Below are 23871 nucleotides of genomic sequence, written 5' to 3'. Positions count from 1 at the left end.
TGTAGCTCTGTCCCCACTGTTGTTCTGCATAGGCCTGTCTACGGATACTGACTATGGAATGGAGCAATCATCTGCCAGCTCCTCCATATAATAAGCTCAATGCCTTTTATCCATTAACTGCTCCTACATGATGTTTGTGCAATCAGAGTAAACCTCTGTCATGCTACCCTTATCTGAATTTTACTACACTACCAACTTCTTAACGCATGTTTAAAAAGAACAAAATAAACATAAAATAAATACATGCAAAATACTATTTCTTTAAAAGGAAATACTCCCCAGAGAGTGAGCTGCTCTGGAGGAGGTTTGTGCTCTGCTACAGCAGCATGACAAAATAACATCTCTATGGGAGTGCTTCCTTTTTATGCCATGAAATGTGCACCATACATTCACTAATGTAACAGGCAAATAACAGGGCTTCATGTTCTGCTTTCTTAGCAAAAGTGAATTAAAATTTCAGTGTCATTTTTAATTCAATATTAGTTTCCAAGAAATACAACATACATAACATACATTTCTGTTTTTACCATATAACATAAACTTTTCAGAGTGATGATTAACAGCCCAATAGAAAACTTTATATTCACACTGCTATACACTGTAAGTAAAACTGATTACATAAAACTTCATATAACAGACTCTTTGCATGAAGTCCGTGCTCCTCAGATTCACAACAGGAGATAATTCATTAAAAGTAGTCTGTTTCCATTCATAATTCTCATGTTCATCTATAACTGGTTTCTCTGTGTGGCCTTAAAAGTCATCATCATCACATATGTCCAGATACACATCGAAGGCCTCTCGATTGCAGTTTCCATCAGGGGTGAACACATACTTATGGAAGGTCCCGTCCACACATATGGCTGCAGGAGACAAAACAGAACTACAATGACAATTTTCTTTTTTAAAGGCACAAAGACTGTAGCACTGTGGCTCTACGGTATGTGGAGACAATAAAAATGGCACAATGACACATATTCTTGTTCTTGTTAAAATATCAGATGCCATATGTAAATACAAGTGAACTCATACTATGTGTAAAACATGCGTGCATGGCGCATACAGCGCCGAATGGTCATTATGGGAATTTTTTTTTCTGGATTACTTTTTGTTACCGCAAAGGCCGACACACATATGATCCAGGGCTGCAGCTACCGATTGTTTTAGTAATTCAGTAATCTATCAAATATTCAAGCTATAAAGTTTGTTACACTGTGACCGACTTAATCAGCATTATTTTGCCACCCATCTCCTTTTTTATTGTTGAGCCCCAATAGCGGGGGCTCTGGTGCTATGCTACCATGTCCCCACGATGGAAGTCTCTTCCTTCTTTGTTTAGCAGTGAACGAGCCAACCATAACATGCTAGGTGTGAAGTTATGGTTATGTCACTGTAACAACCAATGCAGTCATGTTGCCGTGTTGTTTATATGACAAAAGAAAACATTTATATTTTGACGTTTCCCTCACCAATGACTGAGTTGACGTTCTTGGAAGTATTCTTTCCAAAAGCACAGATACAGGCACACTCAGCAGGCACAGTAAAGCTGGCCAATGACCATTGGCTGTCCACATACTGACCAATCACAGGACCCACCTTCCCAACACGTGCCAGCCTGTGGGATGAAGAGGAGCAGAGGCGTGAGGATCACGATGGTGTGTGCGTGTTAAAAGGACTGAATTAGCAGAAAGTGGTCTTACGCAGAGCGACGGTTGAGTTTGGTGTCTTTGAGTGCAAAGATGTGAACTGTGCCTTTGTCACTGGATGCGCACAAGAAAGATGAGTCATGGCTGAAGTTGATGCTGGAAAGAATGAAAAACCACAAGTATCATTTTACAACTGCCAAACAGGCCATTCTGTAGCTTGGCTACCCCTCATCTCATATTTCATGACTTGTCCTAAAATCGGTTTATTCATCATGCAGAATAAATATGGGATAAGAAGGCCTTTTTCTTTGTCTTTTATTTCTCTGATCTTGATGGAGGAACAGAAAATTAATGTATTGTTTTATTGCCCCAAAAAATCCTAGTTTTTAAGATGTAAGATATATATTAGTTTAGACTACTGTAATTTATTTAATTAATGAAAGACATTACCAGAGAACATAATGTGCACATTAACAAATAATGGGCCAGATTCAGCAACCCCTGTTGATGTTACAAAGCTATGGTTAATATCAACTGAAGCTGTGCAGTGGTGATCTTTTTTTGAATGAAATGTGTAGACAGATATTTTCATAACTGGCCCTATTCGGTGCACTACCCATTTACTACTGGAGTGTTTACCAGTAAAGAGTGGCAGGGTCTGTTCCTCTGCGCAGCTCCACCAGTTTGTCCCTGGTCGTTGTGTCGAACAGGCGGATGAGGGTTCCTTTACGAGAGGCTGAAGCTGCCACGCTGCCGGGCTGGTTGAGGGCCACACAGGCAATCTCGCTCTGATGGGCGTTGATAGTAAAAGGGGCAGATGATGTTCCAGGTTTGGTGTTGGACAGGTCCTGAATAAAAAGCAACATATTAGACTACGACTTTTACGACGCAGACATTTTCTTCAGGAGAAATAAAACGTCCTGTTTGTTTGTGACTTACAACCAGCTGCAGGCTGCCACATTTGTGACCTGGGAAGACCAGAAGCTGTTTCTCCAAACTGGGACACAAATCACAAAGACCTGAAAGAAAGAATTCACTGTATTCAAAATGCTAAGCAGGATGTTGCAATGGAAAAACAGCTCTACACAAGTAGTATGATACCTTTGGGGTTATCTCTGGTGTCAAACTCAAAAAGCTTGACAGGGTTGTCTGGAAAACTGTACACATAGATCCTGTTCTTCAGCACAATGATGATCCTAGAGGGAGCAAAGGCAACTATCATTTTGACAGTTCAGTGACAATAAAGAGAGTATGCGTGAGGTGATGTAAAACTCACTTGTCGTGTCTCATGCGGACAGCCAGAACAGGCTTGGTGAAGGTGAATTCCAGCACCAGTTTGTCCTTAGGATCCCGTGACTCCCGAGCATCGTCCCAGATCAACACTGAGACATAGACATTGTTTCCTTAAAAACTCTGTATTTTGCATCATTTTTTTAAGGTGTGCTCACATATTTTGGGCATAGCAAACATCTCTCATAATAATGACCTCACAGAGGCCGGTCAAAGCTGTACAATGCACAATCCTACTTTAAACCAACTCACCAGATATTTCTGAGAATTTAGGATTGACTCCACCTCCAATTATGGCCAGCAGGTTAGAGCGATGCAGCATGGAGCACAGGGCTACACTGCCAACCTGCTCATGGTCTGCAAAGGACACAAACACATATTCAAGTCCTTTTTAGGGGAAGGTGCACGAGAACAATGTTTTCCTTGTATTCTCGTTATAAGTCATAGTTTTCTCAGCATTTCAGCCACTTGAGGTACCACGAAAAACATTTAAATACACTAATAAAAGTCTGAAAAGTATTAACATCTATAAACACATAACATGTCTGAAATATTCATGAAACATTTGAAAATAATTACCAAAATGTCTTGAAAAATATTGGTAACATGTCTAGAAATAATGAATGAGCTCTCTCTCAGGCGCTGCTCTACATGTTGTCCAAAAGGTGCAAACACTGTTAGAAAGCCGGGTCAGGGGACTCACCCAGGTGGCCCTTCTCCATTAGAGGCTCCACGTTGTAAATCCTGACCCCCGTCTCCATAGCGCAGCAGAAACAGCCTGGTGATGATAAGAGGACAGAGAAGATTTAAACCTATGAATCATTCTTATTTAGCTTTAGCGAATCCAACATGTTAGCTGCCTGGAGCCGTTTATAACTCAGTAATAATCCTCCAAACTGAACCAGGTGCTGGGGACATCAGGTGCTTTTTCATTGTGTTGCCTCTTTAGTTCTATGTAATATTCTGGATATTTATAATTGAGCTATTTGTATATATTAAAGTTATTTCTTATATTTTGTAACTTATCTTGTAATCTATTTTATTACTTAATTTAGTTCAGTCTGTTGCTGTTACTATCGTCTTGAGCAACTGTAAACACATCACCAGAGCAGATGATTTGCCTACATCTCACCCTGTCCCAGCATCCCCCCTCCTCTGTCACACCAAACCTCTGCATGTCTTCTTTCACTACATCCATAATTCCTTTCTTAGGTCTTCCTCTTTCTGCCTGGCAGCTTGATCTTCACCTTCTTTTGTCCAGTTTAATCCTCTATCTCCCATCTGCACATGTCCAAAACATGCCTATCTAACTTTGTCTCCAAACTACTTAACCCACACCTTCCCTCTGATCTACACATTCATCAACACATTGCAATACATTTGCAGTTTAGACAGAAGATAAGTCTCAGCGCTGCTGTGTTGGGAAGAGCTGTGTTCACCAAGCAGTGACCAGGTCAGAAAATCAGACGATTAACCGGCAACACAAGTAATCACTGTTAATTAATGAACGTGTGGATGGATATCGGGAGAATAACTGAAGGTACATATAGATTTTCCTTTATCACACATTTGCCTGGTTCTGTATTTCTTATTAATTCTGTTTTTGTATATGTAATATATTTAACCACAACCACAACTAGCTTAATACATGTAGTTTCTGTCTGATGGTTAGCTCGTAAATTGTCAGAGTTGTTCCAGGTTTTTCACAGCAGTGTTCAGTCATGTTCAGTTTCATCTATGTGTGTTATTCTAATATCATACCCATCTAACCTAATTTACCAAATTTTCAGAAAATGACTTGTAAGTTAAAAGACATAAGAAATCTTACATGGATTATTTCTGAGACACAACTTTATGTTGAAAAGCTCTGAAAAGAATGTATTTACAGAACAAAGCCATTTCCCTTGAAGGCCTTCCCTTTGTGTAGCCAGTGAACTTGCCACCGTTCTCACACCACTTTCTCTAGTTTCATTTTACCCAATGTTATCTTGTTCTTTTGGGTGTGCATTTTCCCCTTTAACGTTAATATGAATAAAATGTTTCAAGCCTCTCCGTTTGTAAATCTGTCAGGTTTCTCCTCAATAACTCAACTTAGTTTGGAATCTAAAACGTGCACTAACTCAGTTCATGAACAAAGGCAACTTACTTTGGTCCTGATTGAACTGCAGGCTGTTTACTCCTCTCTGCTGGGCCATGGCTCTCAAACAAGCAATTACCGGTAAACTGCAGCTTCGGTGGGAACAATCTGAGAAAGATGGGACAAAAGAACAGGACGGATGTTCAGGCCACAGTATTCGTTTTTTTTTTTTCTGGACGCTTTAAGCTGAGCAACACAAGCTGGCAGAGGCAGCTAGCCACATTAGCAGGAGACAGAAGCGATCATTTGTTGGTTTTTCTCTGGGTTCAAATATATATGCATATGCAAGTTTTACCATAAGGCGCACACCAAAGACGACACGAACGATTTTAGGCGCTGACCAAACGTCGATTGAAAACAGAAATATTGCAACACACAGGTTTGTTTTTGTTTTCCAAGGACGACGTCACCGACACGTGCTTCCGGTTAGGTTCCGCTTCCTGTTAAAAATAAGTAAACAAAAGAACGTTAAATTTCTATTAAACGTTAACAGATTCATTGCATAATCTGAGTTCATAATTGTAATAAACATATTCATATCAATTATTAGCCAACCAGCTTATTTTCATCAGAATAAGTAGTCCTTCAAACTGGTTTCTGTGGGGCCTCCTTCTTCTATCTTTTTATGGCGGTTGGCAAACACCTTCAGGTGCATTACCGCCACCTTCTGGACTGGAGTGTGGCTCGGAACAGCTTTTATACCCACGCTCTCATATAACTTATGAGAAAATGGGTGTTGCTCTTAAAAACCCAAATATCGCACTATAAACTACATCACCTGTATTCCTTTGTAATATTTCTTTTACCCTTAATTGAAGTCTATTTTTCTGCAATTCATGTTCAAATGTCTCCTCTTGTCCACAAAATTCCCAATTCCCTGTCTCATACTTATTCATCTTTTTTTTTTAGTGTGCCATTTAAATTTGTATGACCAAATCTTACTACATCTTCTTTTCTTTTACTATGGCTTCTTCTACATTGTCCAACTACTCTCGGTATACTATAATATCATCTACCTTTTCCGTCTCCATCCCATTGTGCCTGCCACTTTTCCTTTAGCTTCACCTTACTTATACTTTAACCTCACCTTTACTGCACATCTACATTACTACTTCTTGTTGCACAGTTTGCAAGCTTATCTGCCTGTTCATTTCCAGCTACACAGATATGTGCAGGAATCCATAAAACACATTTCTGTTCCTCTTTGTTTGATTTTTCCTTTGACTTTTCCCTTAAATGATCATAAACCTGGCTTTTATTTAGCCCTCTTCCCTTGCATAGTAAATGAAAATCAGGAGTTGTTTTGTCATATAGCCATGGCACTGTTGGAGTAATATTTTTGTTACCAATTCCTGTCTCATTTATTTTTCCCCTATAATCTAACCAAAACTTCTTATTCATTCACTTTTTTCTTGTTCTTGATAAGGTTTAATTATATTCTGTGCTATATGAATTTCACTACAGTGGGGCAAAAAAAGTATTTAGTCAGCCACCAGTCATGCAAGTTCTCCCACTTAAAAAGATGAGAGGCACCTGTAATTTTCATCATAGGTATACCTCAACTATGAGAGACAAAATGAGAAAAATCCATGAAAAATCACAGTCTGATTTTTAAAGAATTTGCTGTCCAAACCATCTCACTTCATCTCCACATCGCCCAGCCAGAGCTGTCTCTCTGATGTCTTCATTACACCTGTCCTTCCTGTTCACTTCTCTGATCATCAGTTCTACCATTCCACTATTCAAAACATGTTGCTACTCTACCCATGCTCCATATTGCTCTTATTCATGTTAAAGAGCCCCATTGAAAGAGCCAGTAAGGGCTCTCCTCCACCTGCTTGCAGGCCCATATGTAGTCCATGGGACATAATAGTATTTCAAGTTATAAAAAGTAAGTCACTTAAGTAACAACCTCTCCTCTGAGGTTAAAAAAAACAAAACAAAACGAAAAAAGCCTACTGAGCCTGCTAGTAGGTATAGGACACCACCTATTGGCGACCTTCAGAAATTGAGTGAGTTCAGTGTGCACATGTGATCATCAAGCTTGGGCTTTACCATTTCTTCCCCAGAAGCAAGAAAAGTGCAAACAATAAAGTCTTAACAAATTCTGGTTAGAGAGGAACAAAGTATTTTGGTTTATTGAACAGTGGAGATGAATCCACCAGATCCTGACCAGCATATTTTCATTAATAGATGTGTCAGCGATGACAACTAGTTTGTTTGCTGACTGCTAGTGTTATTGGACCATCTGGTGGCATTGTTCAGGTGCTGGAGTAGGGAAATGGAACTGCACTGCTAGTAATCTGGTTCTCATAGCCTCCATGGCACCGAGATCAGACATCATCCCAGTCATGGCTTTCCTTCTCAGTTTGTTTAAGGGAATCTTGGAAAGATGAGAAACAAGCAAAGATTAAAAACAGCATTTTTGTAAGCTCATTGAGTCTGCATGTATCGAATTACTAGTTAACTTGGAGTTTTTTAAAATATAATAAAAATTGTCTCATAAATGGTTTTACTAAGCTTTTTCATCTCTTGAAGTTAAACTGCTGCTATCATCTTCGTTGTACATCTAAATGCATCCTCAATAATCGAGGCAAGGAAAACCCAGGGAGGACATGCTGGGATCATCATGTCATTGCCCTCTTTTAAAAATTTCATTTTGCAAACTCCAGATGAACAGAATCAGCTTTCAAGGGCGTCTTGGTTGTCAGATGTCAGTTCAACATCATTTGACTGCCATGTCTCTGTCAGACATCTTTTCTTTGTTTGACATTTTTCCCCTCTCTGTAGTTGGTTTGCATCTTTTCAGTCCTTAATTTCTGTGACTTTAGCCGTTTCTTTAACACAGCCCCCCTCTGGCATTTAGTAATCTGTTCATTCGGGTCTTAAAATCTGTATTCTGCCACACTAGTGTTTTGGCTGTTTCTGCTGGCTGACTTACATTCTGAGACTGTTCAGGGTGAGAGTTATTAGGTCTTTATTCAGTTTCCTTCAGTTATTCTTTTACTTGCTATTGGGAATAGAACTCAGGTATCTACTCCAGCTTTCAACTGCTGAATGCAGTAAATGATAAATTACATAGTCCACCCTACATTTCCTTGGTTCTGGTTCCAACTTTAAAGCTTCAAAAAGTGGAGACACAAATGAAATTTGTGTGCAGTGAGCAGAGTTGAGAGTATACCACAGCTGTAGAGACGTCGAACCCTTTCAATGTCAGTCTTTGTCAGTTTATCCCTCTGTCCCATTTCCTTCACATTTTTCTTTGGGAAGATGGTGGGCAGGCCGGTTGCTGAAAAAAAATCCCTGATACAAGAGTAATCATCATAAAGTACCACATAACCTTTACAGAGAAACAGTTTAATATACACTTGTCATTTTGGGTACTGTACCTTCCATAGTGCATGATGGAGGTAGCGTCATATGGAAGAGAAAAGGTCTCGCCATCTTGCATTCTGAAGTTTTTCTCCATCCCTGAAAGACGTGATATTTTCCCTGAGTGTAAACAATCAATAACCCCCCAAAGTTTTGGTAAATGCACAATGTGTAGTAAACTGTGGTGAAGCTCATCTTCCAAGACATGAGTGTTTGCCTCACACGTAAACAGATTTTTTGGGGGGGTTTTTTTTGTCAAATAAAGGGAAAGCCGGAGTTTGAAAAACACATACAAAATACAATTTCTTATTGTACATGTTCCAAGTATTATGACCATTTAGCTACCATAGCCTTTAAACAGTACAGATAATATTTGAGGAGAACCCTTACCTGGCATAATGTTGCTGTGAATAATGGTGATGTACTGTTCACGGTCCATCCTTGTGTGTTCATGGTGGAAACCCAGAGCGTGAAGAATCTCATGTGCAATGTTACCTACCATGCACTGGGCCCCAACAAAAACAGGCTGCTCACCACCCTTTAAGCCCACAAATGACGCACAGCTAGAACAAAACTGCAAGTTAGTGTCCTGTTTTTTTAGTTTTTTTTTTTATGAGACATCCATCTTTAAAGATTAATATCTGAAAAATATAAAGCAGTTGTTGCTGTACTTAATCTTGCCAGCAGTGAGGAGAGTATTTTTCTTTTTAAACCAGCATTGTGTGCCTTGGTCAGGGTGCTTAAACTCACTTTCAATTTATCCATTTCCATCCTCACAGTCATGAGCTCTGAGGCATGACTGAAGTACCAAATTCACCAGTTTTTGTTTTGTAGCCTGACACTACTGACCCACTGACTTTGCTGAGTGATTTTCTGTTATGTAACAGCAGTTATTAGATTTAGTGAAGCCTGATATTGGTAAAATATTCTCAGTATGCTGACCTGCAGTACAGGCAAGAGGTTTCTGCAGCCAGGATGTCATATTGTCATGTTAAGATACAGAAACTGAATATTTCAGAAACCCAATCAGAACACAGGTAAGTGCTGCAGAAAACTTGGGGTGTCCAGCATACAATTTGAGCTCCAACTGCAGTTCAAACGGAGTGTAGACTGAGCTTCAGAAAACTACATACCCTGTACTGGTTTTGAAGAGCAGGTAGTTTTGCTCGATGGTTCGCTTGTGGAAGGATACACAGGTGTGTTTGGACACCATCTCCATAGCAGAGAGAATATCATCTGTGCGACTAGCTGAAAAACAAAGTGGCAGTAAGACAGACTTCAAGGATTCAATGATCTTTAATGCACATACTGTGCTTACCTAAATCTGGGCTAATGATGTAGGGTATCTCCAGAGTTGGCCAGCTGCTGCTCACTGCATTCCTGTCATTCTGCAGAAGAAATGAAATGCTTCGAGTGTTCACGGACTAGTCCACATCACATCTAAGCTCAGTGTTATGAAGCTTAAATGACCTCACTGAACTTTTTCCTAAGATTTTTCTTGTCTTAATTGCCATGTTCATGCCCTACTGAATTTGTTTTGTAAATTATGGTTCACATTAGACTCAAAGGGGGCAAAGCCCCACCTTGTTGTTAGTTTCTGTCATTCTGATCATGTTTGGATTCAGAACACTGGAATTATGGTGGCAAAAACGCTCAGCTGGAAGTTTATCACAGGTCCCACTAACATGGCTGTGGCTATGTGCATATTTTATAAAGAGTACGATTCTTGCAAACCTTTTTCCTAAACTCAACAATGTGCAGACATTTCAAAGCAAATTTTGTGTAAAAGTCTGTCTGTGGATCTGTTGCCTCAGTTTTGGCATGTGTACTCGGGTTAATCTCACCAACAGCACCATGTCTCCTTCTGCCAAAGCATAGTTTTTGTCCATCAGCTCTAACAGAAAGAGAAGAGGAGATCAGCATGAATCTACAAAGTGCTACAACAAAGTTATATTGTTCAATCACATTCACATTCAATTATTTTCTATCATTAGTTCATGTGATAACTTTAAGGTTTCCAGTGCTTGTTTCGAAAAGGTTTGGCTATTAACTACAACTGATATCCTAAAAACTTCATAAATAAAGGCTGATAAAAAAATTTATCAGCCACACCCTTGAGGTGCTACCTAGTTAGCCAAAATGATCTGACCCACTAACAACAAACTCCATCTGGAAGAATTAACTCAGCCCATATGACTGACTGACACTGAATAAACATGGAGCTTGTGGTTGCACACAACTGACTGTGCGCAGTGAGGTACAGTAGCATGTATGGAGAAAAATTATGACTAAAACACTGTTAGGGCTCACCTTCTAAAGTTTCTGGGTTTTCCTCCATGTAATGCACCGCCTTGATTAGCCAGTCATCTTTAAGTGCTGTAAAAACACATTTACACAGCATAACACTCATAAATATCAGAACACTCATCCCTCCAGGTTTAAACGGGAACACATTATACCTCGTTTGGCTTCTTGTAGGGGACTGCAGTACACTGAAACACAACAGGAGAGAAAATCCCCTGATTGCTTGTTGAAAGAGGAAAAATGTAATTAAAAAATGAATCATGTTAGATGCTAAGTTTTTACCATCTTCCAGATATTCTGCACACACAAGAGCAACACAGAGTATTTGCAGCATGTTGTGTAAGGTCAGGACACAAGTGAGGCTTCCAGCTCCTCATCCTCATTAATTGCACTAAATAAAATCAGCTGTGAGCTGATGCTGCTTCCTTCTTCAGTCCTGTGAGGATCATAGAAGGAGGTTTCACAGTTTTAATAAGGCAATACAATAATACATTTTAATCTGCCAGTATATGTTGTAGGTTTTCACACATCTATTCAATTTATTCTGGGTTTTTTTTTAAGATATCACCAAATCACAACAACAGTTACCTCAAGGTGTTTTACAGTGTAGGTAAAGACCCGACAATAATACAGAGAAAACAGAGGAAACCCCAACAATCAGACGGCCGCTATAAGCAAGGGCTTTGGTGACAGTGGGAAGGAAAAACTCCCCTTTAACAGGAAAAAACCTCCAACAGAACCAGGCTCAAGGAGGTGTGGCCATCTACCAAGCCTTGTAGATGGGAAGGAAGTCGGAATACAAAACAGAAGACAGTTAAATAATAATAATAATAATTTTTAAAAATTAATTTATTAATATATATACTATGTTAATATTTTATTAGCACCAGTGGAGAAAGTATGCAAACCCTTAAATAAAGTTATATGTATAACTTTCCGAATTATAAAATATATATACACACACATTTATATATATTTTATTTTTTTTAATGTATTTTTTATTTTTCTATTTCTTTATTTTTTATTACTGCGCTCATATGCAGTAATCACTCCACACCAGAGGGTGGCAGACATGCGCCATACACATGCACACAAATCACTATTAAGAAAAAGACAAAGTATTTCCGGTTTAAAAACCAAACACGGGCTGAAGACGTGGGAAGGTAACGCTATTTAGACGAAATTTCTTGATATTTTAAGGACACTTTTATCAAAATGTCGAACAGACAGGGAGTTTGGTATGTGCTTAGCGGTCGCTGACGATAGAAGAAAATACGCTGCGGTAGTGATGCATGTTAATGGGTTCAAGAACATGCGGTTCAGCTCTCAGGTACTAGACAACATGCGTTGGTTTGAAGCGTTGGCTGATTTGGAAATGGTACACGTTCACTGCTGCGTTTAAACAACGATCAGCGGTGGAGGGGACATTGGAAACTTCACACCCTCTTTCGACAAGTTTGTCCATTGGTCAGATTTGTTTTTGGACAGGCACTTTGTATTGTAAGGTTAACCCCCAACAACAATACAGAGAAACCCCAAACATCAGATGACCCCTATGAGGGGCGTCCGGTTGGAGGTGAGGGGAGGAAGACAGGACGCAGACATGCTGTGGAAGAGAGCCAGAGATGAATAATCATTCATAATTAAATGCAGAGAGGTGTATTAATGTATGGTTAGTGAAGATGCAACCAGTGCATCATGGGAATTCTGGTTAGTTACCATATTTCTAATATTTTTATGGCGGAGTACAAAAGTCTTAATTTTATCTGAAGTGAGGTGACTGATTGGAATCTTTGCTGCTGTTTCATTCATTATGAGGAGACTTGAAATGTTCAATGTTTCCTCCCTGCTTCATGGTGCTGGGAGAGATTTTCAGTTGCTAGAACTCACAGACTTTAAAATCATACCTCCAACATGGTGATCTTAAAATGCCTGTCATCTCACGTCACAAACCAAAACTGTCTGAAATCTAAACAGGACAATACTTTTAACACTAGAGCCAGGAGGGATCATTTTAACTCCTACCTGCAATAACAGCAGTAATGATGAAGTTGTTAATTTTCATCTAATTTCTGTTCTAATTTTAAGTGGAATTTGACAATATAAGTATTTAAGATTACTTTATAAGGTTATTGTGATCATGTTACAACAGCCTTCATGTCAAAAGGCATCCAAATAACAAGTGCTACGTAACCAGGTTTACTAGTGGGGCAACCTATTACTAGTTTTGCATTAATTTCTACGGGGTCAAAATGAGGTAGGGGTGACGCGTACCATTGCTTTAGAAGTTCATGGCTGGTATAATTGCAGCTGACCAATAGATGTTACTGGTAGGATCCATCTTTGAGGGTTTGAAGCTTCAAATCATTTTTCAGTACAACCAGGAAGCAACCTGAAAAGGTTAACAAGGCTGTATTCACCCATCTATATCTGAATGCTTTTATGAAGACGTTTGGAAATATTCCTGTTGATGAAGTGTATGTCACCAAGTTTCCTTTGAAATTATTCTTCTTGTGCTTCGTTATTTTGTTTGCAGTCATGACAAGGTGGGCGAGAGCTAACAATGTCCATAAACACAAACCAGCGGAGGCCACCCCCTGGAGTCAGCTGAGAACAGGACGACCAGCAGGAGGAGGAGGTGATGGCGGCAGCAGCAGCACTGCTGGTGTTAAAGGAGTAGCTGAGAGGAATCCTCTGAGAAAGACACAGCCCAGTGGGTCTGCTATAAAGAAACCCAACGGCAAGAAAAAGCAGTACATCAGCGAGGATGTAAACGGCTTCCTGGAGTATCTGCAGCAAACCGGGCAGCACCTGGCTAAAAAAAGTCAGGAGGGAGAGCATGAGCTCAGAGAGGAGGTGCAAATTGCTCTAAAGAAAGACAAGAAGAGGGAGGACAGGAGGATAAAAAGACAGACCAATAAGAAGAACAAAATGGTGAGTTGTTGAAAGTCTGAAATATTTTCCCAACTAAGACGTTTCGAAACTCCCAACATGTTCACAGTAGTGAAGTAGTTGTAGTAATAGTAGTAGTTCACAGTTCATTGAATTAGAATACCTACATTTGGTCTGGAAAAATAAAGTAGACACAAAAAGTGAAGAAAATTGTGTTTGGTCGATTATTTCTTTGTTGTAACAATATATAAATCTTATACAACTGGAAAGCCTGTTTATTTGTAAGGAAATTCCATTTGTGGTTTGAGCTGTAATCATCTTACATCAATTTAATGTTGTAAGGTGAAGATCCTACATAGTGCTCTCAGTACTCTTGCTGGAGTCGGATCAATTTTCGGATCAGCAGAAAAAAAAGACAAAAATTTAACTCGCCATTTAATTATTTAAGTATTTTTTGCCTATTAAAAAACCTTCAACTCAAGACTCATTCCAGGCAATTATATAAAAACAAATTAAGGTGCAATATAGGGCAGTACAGGGCTTTCTATCTACCACTCCGCTGTGATATAATGAGCGGTCACGGTCACGTAGCTTTCCTTTGCCCTGTAGGTCCACCCATTTGTAGTTAGGGCAACAGAAGATGCCTGGGACAGTTCAGCCGTAACTTTAAACTTTTCCTGCTCATACATGCTTGGAGCGATCTTGTCACTCAAGTGGACGCGCGACGGGATGTCATAGCGTGGCTCAAGCACGTGCATCATAGTTTAAACTACTGCTGTTAGCTTAAATCTTGTTCAAATGACGTTAATGCCATAACTGCATTGACGCGGCAAATCTCCGTTGACTAGTTACCGTGGATCACCCAGTGCGTGGGGCTGCACGGCGTCAATGCGTCAACTAACGCGTTGACTAGTTTAAACCCCTTGTTTTGCACAATGGAATACGGCCTCCCGTCTGCAGCTAAACACCCCAGTAGCTTTTGTAATAGCTTTAGCCCGGTCGGATTGGGCAGCAAAGGGCTGCTTAAATACCGCAAACTCCTCTGCTCCTCCACTTGGACCGCTAGCGCTGACCATAGCTATCACTTGACAGACTGACCACGCGCACCATACACATACTTTTTTCTTCTTTTTCGAATCTTCGGATCACGTGCGTGCCGAACTGTGGAGTGGGATCGGTTCGGATTACGGATCAACCGTGATCCGTTGCACCACTAGTAAACAGAATTGGTCCTTGCATGGAAACCTGTGGAACTCCACAAGGTTAACTTGCATAAACAAATTGGAGTCTGTTAGATAGATATGATTGAAACCACTGCAGCGCAGTACCTGTAATACCTACAGCATGCTCTAATCGCTCTAATAGAATGTAATCATCATTTGTAACCTTCACTAAAGCTGTTTCTGTGCTGTGATGAGCTCTGAAACCTGACTGAAACACTTCAAATAAACCATTCCGCTGCAGATGATCTGTTAGCTGTTTGACAGCTACTCTTTCAAGAATTTCTGAGATGGAAGGAAGGTTGGAGATTGACCTATAATTACCTCAGACAGCTGGGTCAAGTGATGGCTTTTTAAGCAGTGGTTTAACTACTGCTACCTTGAAGGACTGTAGTACATAGATTAATAGAGACTGGTTCATCATATTCATCTATCCACACCCAAATTCTGGGGTTAGACTCTGATAAACCACGCTCTTTGAAGGCAAACATGTTCATGTTGGAGGACGGAGTTCGGTCTTAGACTGTGGAAAGTTAGTTAGCTGGTGAGCTATAAATATTCCATACTCATCGTTTCCTTACAGCATAATGGATAACCCAAAATAAATCTTAAAGCAAATTCAGTTCAGTATTTTTCAGTTCAATAAAGATAGGGCAGGAGTGTGAGATACTGCCACCTGTGGTCATTTGGGGAGGACTGCAGTTGTTGAAATCTTCCCACCTGTATGAGGTATGAATATACCTATTAACCTGTTAGCCATTATTGTTATTTTCTACAAATTCAAGATGGCATTTAAAAGCATTGCAGAGTTAATTGTTTTTAGCAGCATCTTCTACCGATGTGCGTGACACACTAAGCCTGCCACCACAGCCGTGAACATCACACCTGTCAGGAGGCTTCATGGTGGCTAGACCTGATCTGGAAGTGACACTTTGTTGTCATTTTTCAGCAATAGTGATCCAGGCTTTCTGAAGCTCCTTCAAAGTTTCAGTTTGGACATTGGCTGCTTTTTCACTCTTCTTTAGTCTAGTTCATGTTCCTTGCATTTTGACAGGAATGTTTTTTTTTCTCTATTAACCACTTAACACTGATGAACCAGTGTTGTGTCTACATGTAACTTTAGGCACAGTGTCAGGCACTTTGTTACCAACAGCGCAACACAAAAACACACCCTCCTGTTTCTTTAGTTGAATCTATGAAAAATTCCAAGGATAACTAAAATAAGATAAACAAAAACAGTAAATCTCTGTGATTAATTTGGCAACCTGTGAGTTGACATATAAATATTGAGCTCACAGACTTTTTAATGAAAGTGTTCAGAGCGCATCAAACTGTTATACTTTTAAAAAGTTTTTAGAAGTTGTGAGGTTTTTAAAAAAAAAATCTTGGTGAACTTATAGAAATTCTGTTGACCCTGATGTGATCTGTGATGCTCCTCTGAAGCCTCACTCATGTGTCTCTTCTCAGTTCTGTTTTAACTGCAGGAAGCCCGGTCACGGGTTGGCAGACTGTCCAGAGGCTGACAGAGATGAGGAGATGGGCCGAGGCATCTGCTTCCGCTGTGGCTCCACTGAACATGAAATCTACAAATGCAAAGCTAAAGTGGACCCTGCTCTGGGTGAGGAATAAACGCAGAGACTAACACCTGAACAGCTGTATCAGATTTGCCTGTAACACTGCTGTAACCATGCTGCTTCTCTCAGGTGATTACCCATATGCAAAGTGCTTTATCTGTGGTCAGACTGGACATCTGTCACGATCCTGCCCTGATAATCCCAAAGGACTTTATGCACAAGGTAAAAAGACAGACATTCATACATCATGTCCTCAGTAAGTAATTTCACACTCACATGAGAGGGGATAGCTGTTTCCATGTCTGCTGTTTATTCAGTCTTTAAGCTACAGTGGCAGGAGGTCTTCATCTAACCTTTTAGCTCTCTAAGGTAATCTTAATCAGAAAAGAGAACATTAGCATTCAACTGTTTGTTTTAAAGCGCCTTGAGGCAACTGTTACTGTGATTTGGTCCTATATAAATAAAACTGACCCAGCATCTTTTTATGCATCTGATTCTTAAATCCACAAAGCAGACCTATTGTGCTCATTTCTAGCTTTATATTTTTATTTTTGGAAGCTAGCTTTGCACCATTGACTGTTTAAATTAATCCTTTACGATGACAGAACTGCATCTGCATCTTGTGTTTTTAACGTGTTGTTAAGTGCAGCTGCTGATATGTTTGCAGGAGGTTGCTGTCATGTTTGTGGCTCAGTGGAACATTTTCAGAAGGACTGTCCAGAGCACCAGACTTCAAGTGAGTACCTTTGGAATTAAAAGTTTGCTTTCAGGATTTCAGTGCATCTGAAAAATGATCTATTTTAGATTATTTTGTTGCAAAATCACTCAGAAGTCTTATATTAATGAGAGAACATCTTCGGCTTAGGAAGCTGAAAATGTAAAGGTCTGTTGTAGGTCTATAACAAATGTGTTTCTAGCCTACTATGCTGTGGTGGGTAGCTAGAAATAATGGGAAAGGATATGGGCGGGATATGGCTGATGTTTCTTTTCCTTATTTCCTCTTGTCCTTATTCTTTCCCTCTTCATATGCTTCCAGATAATCATGTGACAGTGGGCTGGTTGTCCAACAATATGAGTGCAGACCATGAGGAAGTGCACATTCCAGTAAAGAAAGCCAAACCCAAGCAGCCTAAAGTGGTGAAGTTCTAATCATAGAACTGAGCAGTGCTAATGTGTGTCCCTCATTGTACTTCTCTGACCCACCTCAGCTTCTGGACTTCATAAATGGACAGGTTACCCACTAACAGGCAATGAAGTATACCATTGTATATGAATGAGATGTTTTTAATAAAATGTTTTTCACAGCTACTTTTGATATGCTATGGTTAAGAATTCTTGTTGCAGGAAGTAGTCATGAGTGGACTCAGACTGAGGCCCCTGCAATTTCCCTCAGCGCATGGATTGCCCACTCAAACAGTGGATTGCAAATTAAACAATCAGGATGTGATTGAAGGGAATTTTTATTTCACCAAGAATTTTACAGTCATCCACTGGGTTGTCTTCTTTAGTGGCTATAAAACAGCTTGTCATTCAGTTGTCCAATTACTTTTGAGCCTCTGAAAATGACAGGGTGTATAAAAATGGCTCTCCTAAACGGCTTGTGCAATACCTTTGTTATTAAAGCTGTCATTAAATAAAAAGTCTTTGTACAGAGGCTGTAACTTAAGGAGTGTATGTGTGGATGTGGACTTGCTGCATAATCAGCACATGTGTGGTTGTGATGCTTTGTGGAGCTGCAATGTGGAAGCACGGCCACTGAGAGGCAGTACTAAGTCTTTTTGAGCTTCTCTTCTGCACCAGTTAAGCTTTGGCATGCAAAACGTAGAGAACTTATTTATATACTGTATATATACAAGTAGCTGGAATTCATCCAGAGACACTGACAGTCAGTAGGCTGCAGGCCTTCCTCTAAAAAATTGTGTCTTTGATTCTCACAGCGCTGAAAGTCCTGTTTTTATGTTTTGCATAAAAATCTGGTACAGTGTCAACAACCAACATCTTTTTCTCTTTAAGGAATGTTTTAAAGCTGCAAGGAAAATTTCCTTCTCATAGGCATAAGGGAATAATGTGATAATATTGCAGTGTGTTTTCAGTTTTCACAGCTTACCAGGGGGCTTATATGACTGATCAATAAGAATGTCAGCAGTCGGACTTGATAAAAAAACTGAACCTCAAACATAATACACTGGCAGCTACAGAGAGGAGACTCACAGACTCACAGGAAGCTTCAGGAATAACAGATCATTTTTTTGGACTTTACTCAAATGTTCATGCCAGACTTTTTCTTTCAAGATGGAGATAAATCTTTGTTTTCAGTGCAACAGCAAGGACCTGTGTTGCACTGAAAACTTCCCCCTGAGAGCACGAAGAAAAGAACTTACATAATTGATGATGCAAAAGGTTTCTTGGAAATCCAATGCAATCGTCAGCAGACAAGACTGCTTTAGTTGATGAGAAAAATAGTGGCTATCAATGCTGACCTGATGTAGTGCTGGCCTAGAAAGATCTTTCTTCTTGTGTTTATTTAAACACTTTACATATCAGAACATAATAATCATCTTGTCAACAATGAATTACAGTAGTCCAGCCTAGAAATACATGAAATAGTTTTTCAGCATTAGTATATTTCTAATTTTAGAGATTTTGTGCAAATGGAACAAAACATTCCTATATATCTGTTTAATATGTGCAATGAAGGACATATCCTGGTCAAATACAAGTCCAAAAACATCAGCAATCTAATCACTCTGGAAAGAGTTACAAGGCTCTATCTGAACAATCTAAAGTCCGTCATTGTAGTCCAAGAAAAATTATTCACGAGTGGAAACCAATTAAGACCCAAAGGTCTGACTGTGCAATGTTCAGAGAAACGGCAACAACCTCCCCCCCCCCCAACAAAAACAAAAACTGAAGAGCTTGATCTTGGACTCATAACAGTACAACTGGAAAAAGTTTGTGCGATTATGACTTGTCAGCACAGAATCAGAATACTTTATTAATCCCTAAGGAAATTATGTAAAAGCACAGTTTAGCTTTGCAGAGCTGCATCTAAACAAAACATAAAAAACTTATGGAATAATAAAACCAAAGTGGAGATGTTAGTCCATAGTAACAGCAGCATGTTTAGAGTAAACCAAATGGCAGAAACACCTCAGACCAGCTGTGAACACAGTGCTGGAGTGATGATGATTTGGGCACCTTGCAGTCACTGAGTGGAGTATGAACTGCTCTGTATACCAAAGTTTTCTAGAGTCAAATGTGAGGCCATCTGTCTGACACCTAAAGCCTGCATGAAACTGGTCATCTACAGGGCAATGAATGCAAGCACAGCAGCAAATCTACGACAGAATAACTGAAAAAAGAAAGAATCAGTGCTGCAGTGGTCCAGTCAAAGTCCAGACCTCAAACACGCCTTAAATGCTGTGATGGGGCCTTCATTGAGCCGTGTATGAACAAATGCCCACAAACCTCAATGAAATGAAACAACACACTTACATTAAGTAGTGGAGCACGATGGCATCGACTCATCCCCGTGCAATTCAGTTCAATATTATTTAAATAGCGCCAAATGATAACAACAGTTCCCTCCAGTCATTTTATGTTGTAAAGACCCTACAGCAATACACTAATGCACGGTTGAATTGTGGATTTGGTCTAAGATAATGCAACCACAGTGTTAAGTTCATATGCATTAATTGTAACTGATCACAATTGTATGTTAAAGTGATTTCATGAATTAGATCATAAAGTCCTCTGTTTCTCCATCTTCATCAGCCACATCTCTGCTTTACCTGGATGTGTTGCGTTCCTCTTCTTTCTCTGTAGGATTGCTGCCATTTCTCTCACATATTCACAGCTATGGTTTTGGTTAAACCTGGATCATGCAGTCTGAGTTGGTCTCTCTCTGTGACAGTTAATAAATAATGGACTTTAATGCCTCTGTGGAACAGATTTGGGTGGTACTCCACATGTTGTTTAGGTTAACATCTTTGCTTCACTTCCAAAAGAGTTAATCAAAGAAAAGTCTTACAGAGGAAATTATGACAAATGTATATTTGTTTTATATGCTTGCATCTTAATGACAGTATATTTTTCACACAGTTGCTCATAGGAAGGATAGTTTCTGAAAATTCTGGCACAGTAAATCATAGTAGAGTGAGTTGGGGAGAGTGGCTACTCTCATAAGACGCCCCCCCCCACAAACACACACACACACAGTCTGCACACAGCTGGATTCATTCTCATGGAGGCAAAGTGAAACTGCAGCCAGACAGCTCCTGCACTGTGCCAGCTCGCAGCCCACAGTGGAGGATTACACAATTTACCAAAAAGTTTTCATCCACAGGAGAGTGTGCCTTATAACAAAAGCACAGAGGCTTCATTCTCTTATGTCTCCTGGTTCCAATTTCAGAGAAGCTGAAATGGGGTCTTTCCTCCAACTATTGTTTTTATGATGTTGAATTGCTCAACATCTCGCCTCAGTCCTGTTCTCCTCTGAGCATGAGTGCATGCATACATAAATCTTCAGAACCTTGAGGTCATATCCTTACCTACCATGATCATGGCACCATTAAAAGTAATCATACACGACTCTTGTTGATATATTAGCAACATGGCTCAAGCATAGATGGTACAAACAGCTGTCAGATGCTAATGGCTTTTTGTACATTTTTTTGTAGTTGTTTTGTTTCTTTGCTGTAGTGCACTCTGTACTTTTTATGCATTTCTTTCCTGTTGTATTCTTCCTCCTTTGAGTTTCTTTCTATCTATCTATGTTTTCTGCTTCTGTCTTATTTTATTTTTTCTGCCTCTTTTGTGTCTCTTTGGAGTCTTTCTGATAGTTGCGTGACTTTTTGAATCATTTTTTGTGTCTTTGTAATCATGTTTTTGTGCAGATTGAAGCCAGTGGTCCTTTTTGTCTTTCATTTTAAAGTTAATGCTAACCACTAACACTAACCCTTTAGCAATTCTATGGATAAGTGTATGTAAAATTTGTGCTGATTTTATAAGATGGTAAAAAAAAAGCATGGGCTAGTAATTATATAGCACTATTCTACTCTGAGTACTCAAAGCACGTTACACTAAAAGCCTCATTCACCCAATCACACACGCATTCATATAATAACTTTTTTCTATACCTTGTCTAACATTCTCACACACTTAGACTCTGATGAATACTTCAGGGACAACTCAGGGTTTAGTATCTTGCCGAAGGAAACTTTGACTTGTGGAGAGAGGAGGCGAACCACTCTACTCCCACTCTTCCTTAAAATTGAGCTTTAAATCATGTGTTACTGTTATTTATTTAACCCAATCTACGATCTGTTTCTTTATGATTCTGTCTGCTCCTTTTAGCATATAATCTACCTCCATCTCACCCTACCCCAGCATAATGGCCTCCTTCACTACATCCATGAATCGTTTCTGTTTCTGTCTTCGTCTTTTTATGTCTCTTTAACTTTGTCTCCAAACTGCTCAACTTGCGGCAGGCAGCCAGTGGAGTGAGGCTAGGACAGGAGTTATATGCTCTCTTTCATGAGTTCCTGTTAAAATTAATGCAGTATTTTGTCTCCAGAGGGTTTTGGAGTAGTCACCCAATGTGTTTGTTCAATATTCAGCTCTGTAGCCAGGTGAATCTCCATTGTGTCTTGTAGAAGCTTCTTCACAAAATCCCTCCACTCCTTCAGGAATATTGAATATTCTCAGTCTTCTTTAAAGATCTCCCTTCTTGGTCAAGTAGTTGATTTCCCTGATATTTCATCATTTTTTATCATCTTGTCTAACTGTTCAACATTTTGAACACAATCTTCCACCTTTTCAGTTCGTATCTCTGCATCAGCTATTTCTCTGATTGATGTTAGTGAATCCTGATTGAAAACCATTTAGCTGTTATTTTTAAGTTTTGTATCGACTCCAGTTAAACTTTCAGTTTCATTACATTCATTCATTTACATTTGCCATCTTGTGCTATCAGTTCGTAGTGGTGCTTGTTTTGTTTCTTCCCATTGCCACTCCTCTTATAAGTTCAAATATTAACCAAGAGTTTTGAGAACAGCGGTTTAACATGATAAAATATGTGGGATTGGTTACTTTTCTCTTTTAATTAGTAAAACATATAACCTTATAATTAACATAATAATTAGTAGATGACCTGCTTAACCCCCTCAGACATCCCAAGTCTTAAAGACAAACTGGATGACCTCTAATTTTCTGGTGTTTAATGGACAAAATAGGCACAATTTTCTTTATAGTTAAATAATTAGTCCAGCCTAAATGTGTTTTTTAAAAACCTGTCTTGTCTGGCAGCTTTTGAAATCAGTCAGAATTTTGATCTGAATGACAAACACATTTTGCTTTTCCAAGATGATCTCTATAGTTTCTCTATAGGTTGTTTGTGTGTATTATTTATTTGTTTATTTATTTATTTCTGTTATTTCAGTTATTACAGCATATGTGCGGTATGGCAATGTCTAAGCTGACAGGCAAACAATAAAAAATGGAAGGGGGGAGAAAACAGAAGAAAATATAATCAAATATAAATAAATAAATGAATAAATTATGAACATTATGGACAATGCTGGGCATCCTCTGCACACGGCCATAAACAACCAGAAGAGTCTGTTCAGTGACAGGTTGCTTCTCCCAAAGACAAGAACCAACAGACTTAAAAACTCCTTTGTCCCACACGCCATCAGACTGTTCAACTCCTCTCTGGAGGGAGAGGAGGGAAACAGGAGGACAAAGGAGGGGGGAACAACTAAGCTGTAGTGCCTCTTCACTTCACTGTGCAATACTTTTTGTTAATAGTCAACGGTGCAATAGACTTCAATACTTGAAATGTGCAATTCACTTGTATTCTTATTCCTATTTATTCTATTTATCCCCTTCGTATATTTTATTTATATATGTCTCTGTATTTATATATGTGTGTATATATAATATTCTGCTCACGCTCTGTAACTTCTGTCGGTGCTGTGCTTTTGGAAACCGAATTTCCCAGAGGAACCCACCCGAGGGATTAATAAAGTTTTATCTTATCTTATCTTATCTTATCTTATCTTATCTTATCTTATCTTATCTTATCTTATCTTATCTCTTATCTTAAATAAATAAATAAAAAGGTACCCAAGAACTGCCTGGCACCCAGCAGAATTGTATAAAGTACTTACAACAGTACTATGCAACATGCCTCATTCACCCAATCACACAAGTGCTTTTTTATATCCTTAAGTGCTTTCTAACATTCACACACACACACACTCATATGAGGAACTTGGGGTTAGTATCTTGCCCAAGAATATTTTGCATGCAGACTGGAGCAGCCAGGAATTGAACCACCAACCACCACCAACCGTATACTCAGTCAATGACCTGGGTGTAGTGGCTAAGTTGTTTATCTCTCAATAAAGGTCTTTTTTCCATATGTGCCATATGTG

At 39.3% G+C, this 23871-nt stretch overlaps 3 protein-coding genes across 4 annotated transcripts; 1 reads left to right on the top strand and 2 right to left on the bottom strand.

Moving 5' to 3' along the window:
- Positions 1 to 448: 448 nt before the first annotated feature.
- wdr45 (WD repeat domain 45) lies at positions 449 to 5513 on the bottom strand. The gene is made up of 11 exons (XM_031751304.2): positions 5369 to 5513; positions 5083 to 5181; positions 3640 to 3714; positions 3189 to 3293; positions 2923 to 3028; positions 2748 to 2842; positions 2586 to 2665; positions 2286 to 2494; positions 1701 to 1802; positions 1470 to 1615; positions 449 to 863 (listed from the first exon to the last, which is right to left on the bottom strand). Exons 2-11 carry the CDS (start codon positions 5129 to 5131, stop codon positions 754 to 756), a joined length of 1077 nt encoding a protein of 358 aa, XP_031607164.1. The 5' UTR covers positions 5132 to 5181; positions 5369 to 5513; the 3' UTR covers positions 449 to 753.
- A 1671-nt stretch (positions 5514 to 7184) lies between these two features.
- LOC116329324 (astacin-like metalloprotease toxin 5) lies at positions 7185 to 11177 on the bottom strand. The gene is made up of 10 exons (XM_031751334.2): positions 11032 to 11177; positions 10905 to 10937; positions 10756 to 10821; positions 10290 to 10339; positions 9764 to 9833; positions 9579 to 9693; positions 8836 to 9008; positions 8463 to 8544; positions 8255 to 8376; positions 7185 to 7456 (listed from the first exon to the last, which is right to left on the bottom strand). The coding sequence occupies exons 1-10, from the start codon at positions 11081 to 11083 to the stop codon at positions 7407 to 7409; spliced, it is 813 nt and encodes a 270-aa protein (XP_031607194.1). The 5' UTR covers positions 11084 to 11177; the 3' UTR covers positions 7185 to 7406.
- A 660-nt stretch (positions 11178 to 11837) lies between these two features.
- Positions 11838 to 18089, top strand: zcchc9 (zinc finger, CCHC domain containing 9). 2 transcript variants are annotated; one of them, XM_031751309.2, is made up of 6 exons: positions 11838 to 11912; positions 13286 to 13683; positions 16329 to 16479; positions 16565 to 16657; positions 17103 to 17171; positions 17472 to 18089. In XM_031751309.2, the coding sequence occupies exons 2-6, from the start codon at positions 13288 to 13290 to the stop codon at positions 17582 to 17584; spliced, it is 822 nt and encodes a 273-aa protein (XP_031607169.1). In that variant the 5' UTR covers positions 11838 to 11912; positions 13286 to 13287; the 3' UTR covers positions 17585 to 18089. The 2 variants fall into 2 exon arrangements, with proteins under 2 accessions (XP_031607169.1, XP_031607170.1); XM_031751310.2 differs by lacking the exon at positions 11838 to 11912 and adding an exon at positions 11934 to 12079.
- Positions 18090 to 23871: the final 5782 nt, after the last annotated feature.

Source organism: Oreochromis aureus, linkage group 7 (genome assembly GCF_013358895.1).
Source record: "Oreochromis aureus strain Israel breed Guangdong linkage group 7, ZZ_aureus, whole genome shotgun sequence".
In the NCBI taxonomy this organism is placed as follows: domain Eukaryota; kingdom Metazoa; phylum Chordata; class Actinopteri; order Cichliformes; family Cichlidae; genus Oreochromis; species Oreochromis aureus.
The sequence above is the reverse complement of the archived record's forward strand: the minus strand, read 5'-3'. Positions and strand labels throughout refer to the sequence as shown.

What these genes read in the sequence shown, in the direction of transcription:
- LOC116329324 (XM_031751334.2), bottom strand. Translation starts at nt 11,083, where the DNA reads ATGCTGCAAATACTCTGTGTTGCTCTTGTGTGTGCAGAATATCTGGAA. An exon ending in CCTACAAGAAGCCAAACGAG is followed by an intron (nt 10,822 to 10,904) that starts GTATAATGTGTT and finishes GTGTTTTTACAG; the next exon opens with CACTTAAAGATGACTGGCTA. An exon ending in CTCTTCAAAACCAGTACAGG is followed by an intron (nt 9,009 to 9,578) that starts GTATGTAGTTTT and finishes GTTTTGTTCTAG; the next exon opens with CTGTGCGTCATTTGTGGGCT.
- wdr45 (XM_031751304.2), bottom strand. Translation starts at nt 5,131, where the DNA reads ATGGCCCAGCAGAGAGGAGTAAACAGCCTGCAGTTCAATCAGGACCAA. An exon ending in TAAATTCTCAGAAATATCTG is followed by an intron (nt 3,029 to 3,188) that starts GTGAGTTGGTTT and finishes TCTATGTCTCAG; the next exon opens with TGTTGATCTGGGACGATGCT. An exon ending in GTGGCAGCCTGCAGCTGGTT is followed by an intron (nt 2,495 to 2,585) that starts GTAAGTCACAAA and finishes CTTTTTATTCAG; the next exon opens with GACCTGTCCAACACCAAACC.
- zcchc9 (XM_031751309.2), top strand. Translation starts at nt 13,288, where the DNA reads ATGACAAGGTGGGCGAGAGCTAACAATGTCCATAAACACAAACCAGCG. An exon ending in CCAATAAGAAGAACAAAATG is followed by an intron (nt 13,684 to 16,328) that starts GTGAGTTGTTGA and finishes GTCTCTTCTCAG; the next exon opens with TTCTGTTTTAACTGCAGGAA. An exon ending in TCCAGAGCACCAGACTTCAA is followed by an intron (nt 17,172 to 17,471) that starts GTGAGTACCTTT and finishes ATATGCTTCCAG; the next exon opens with ATAATCATGTGACAGTGGGC.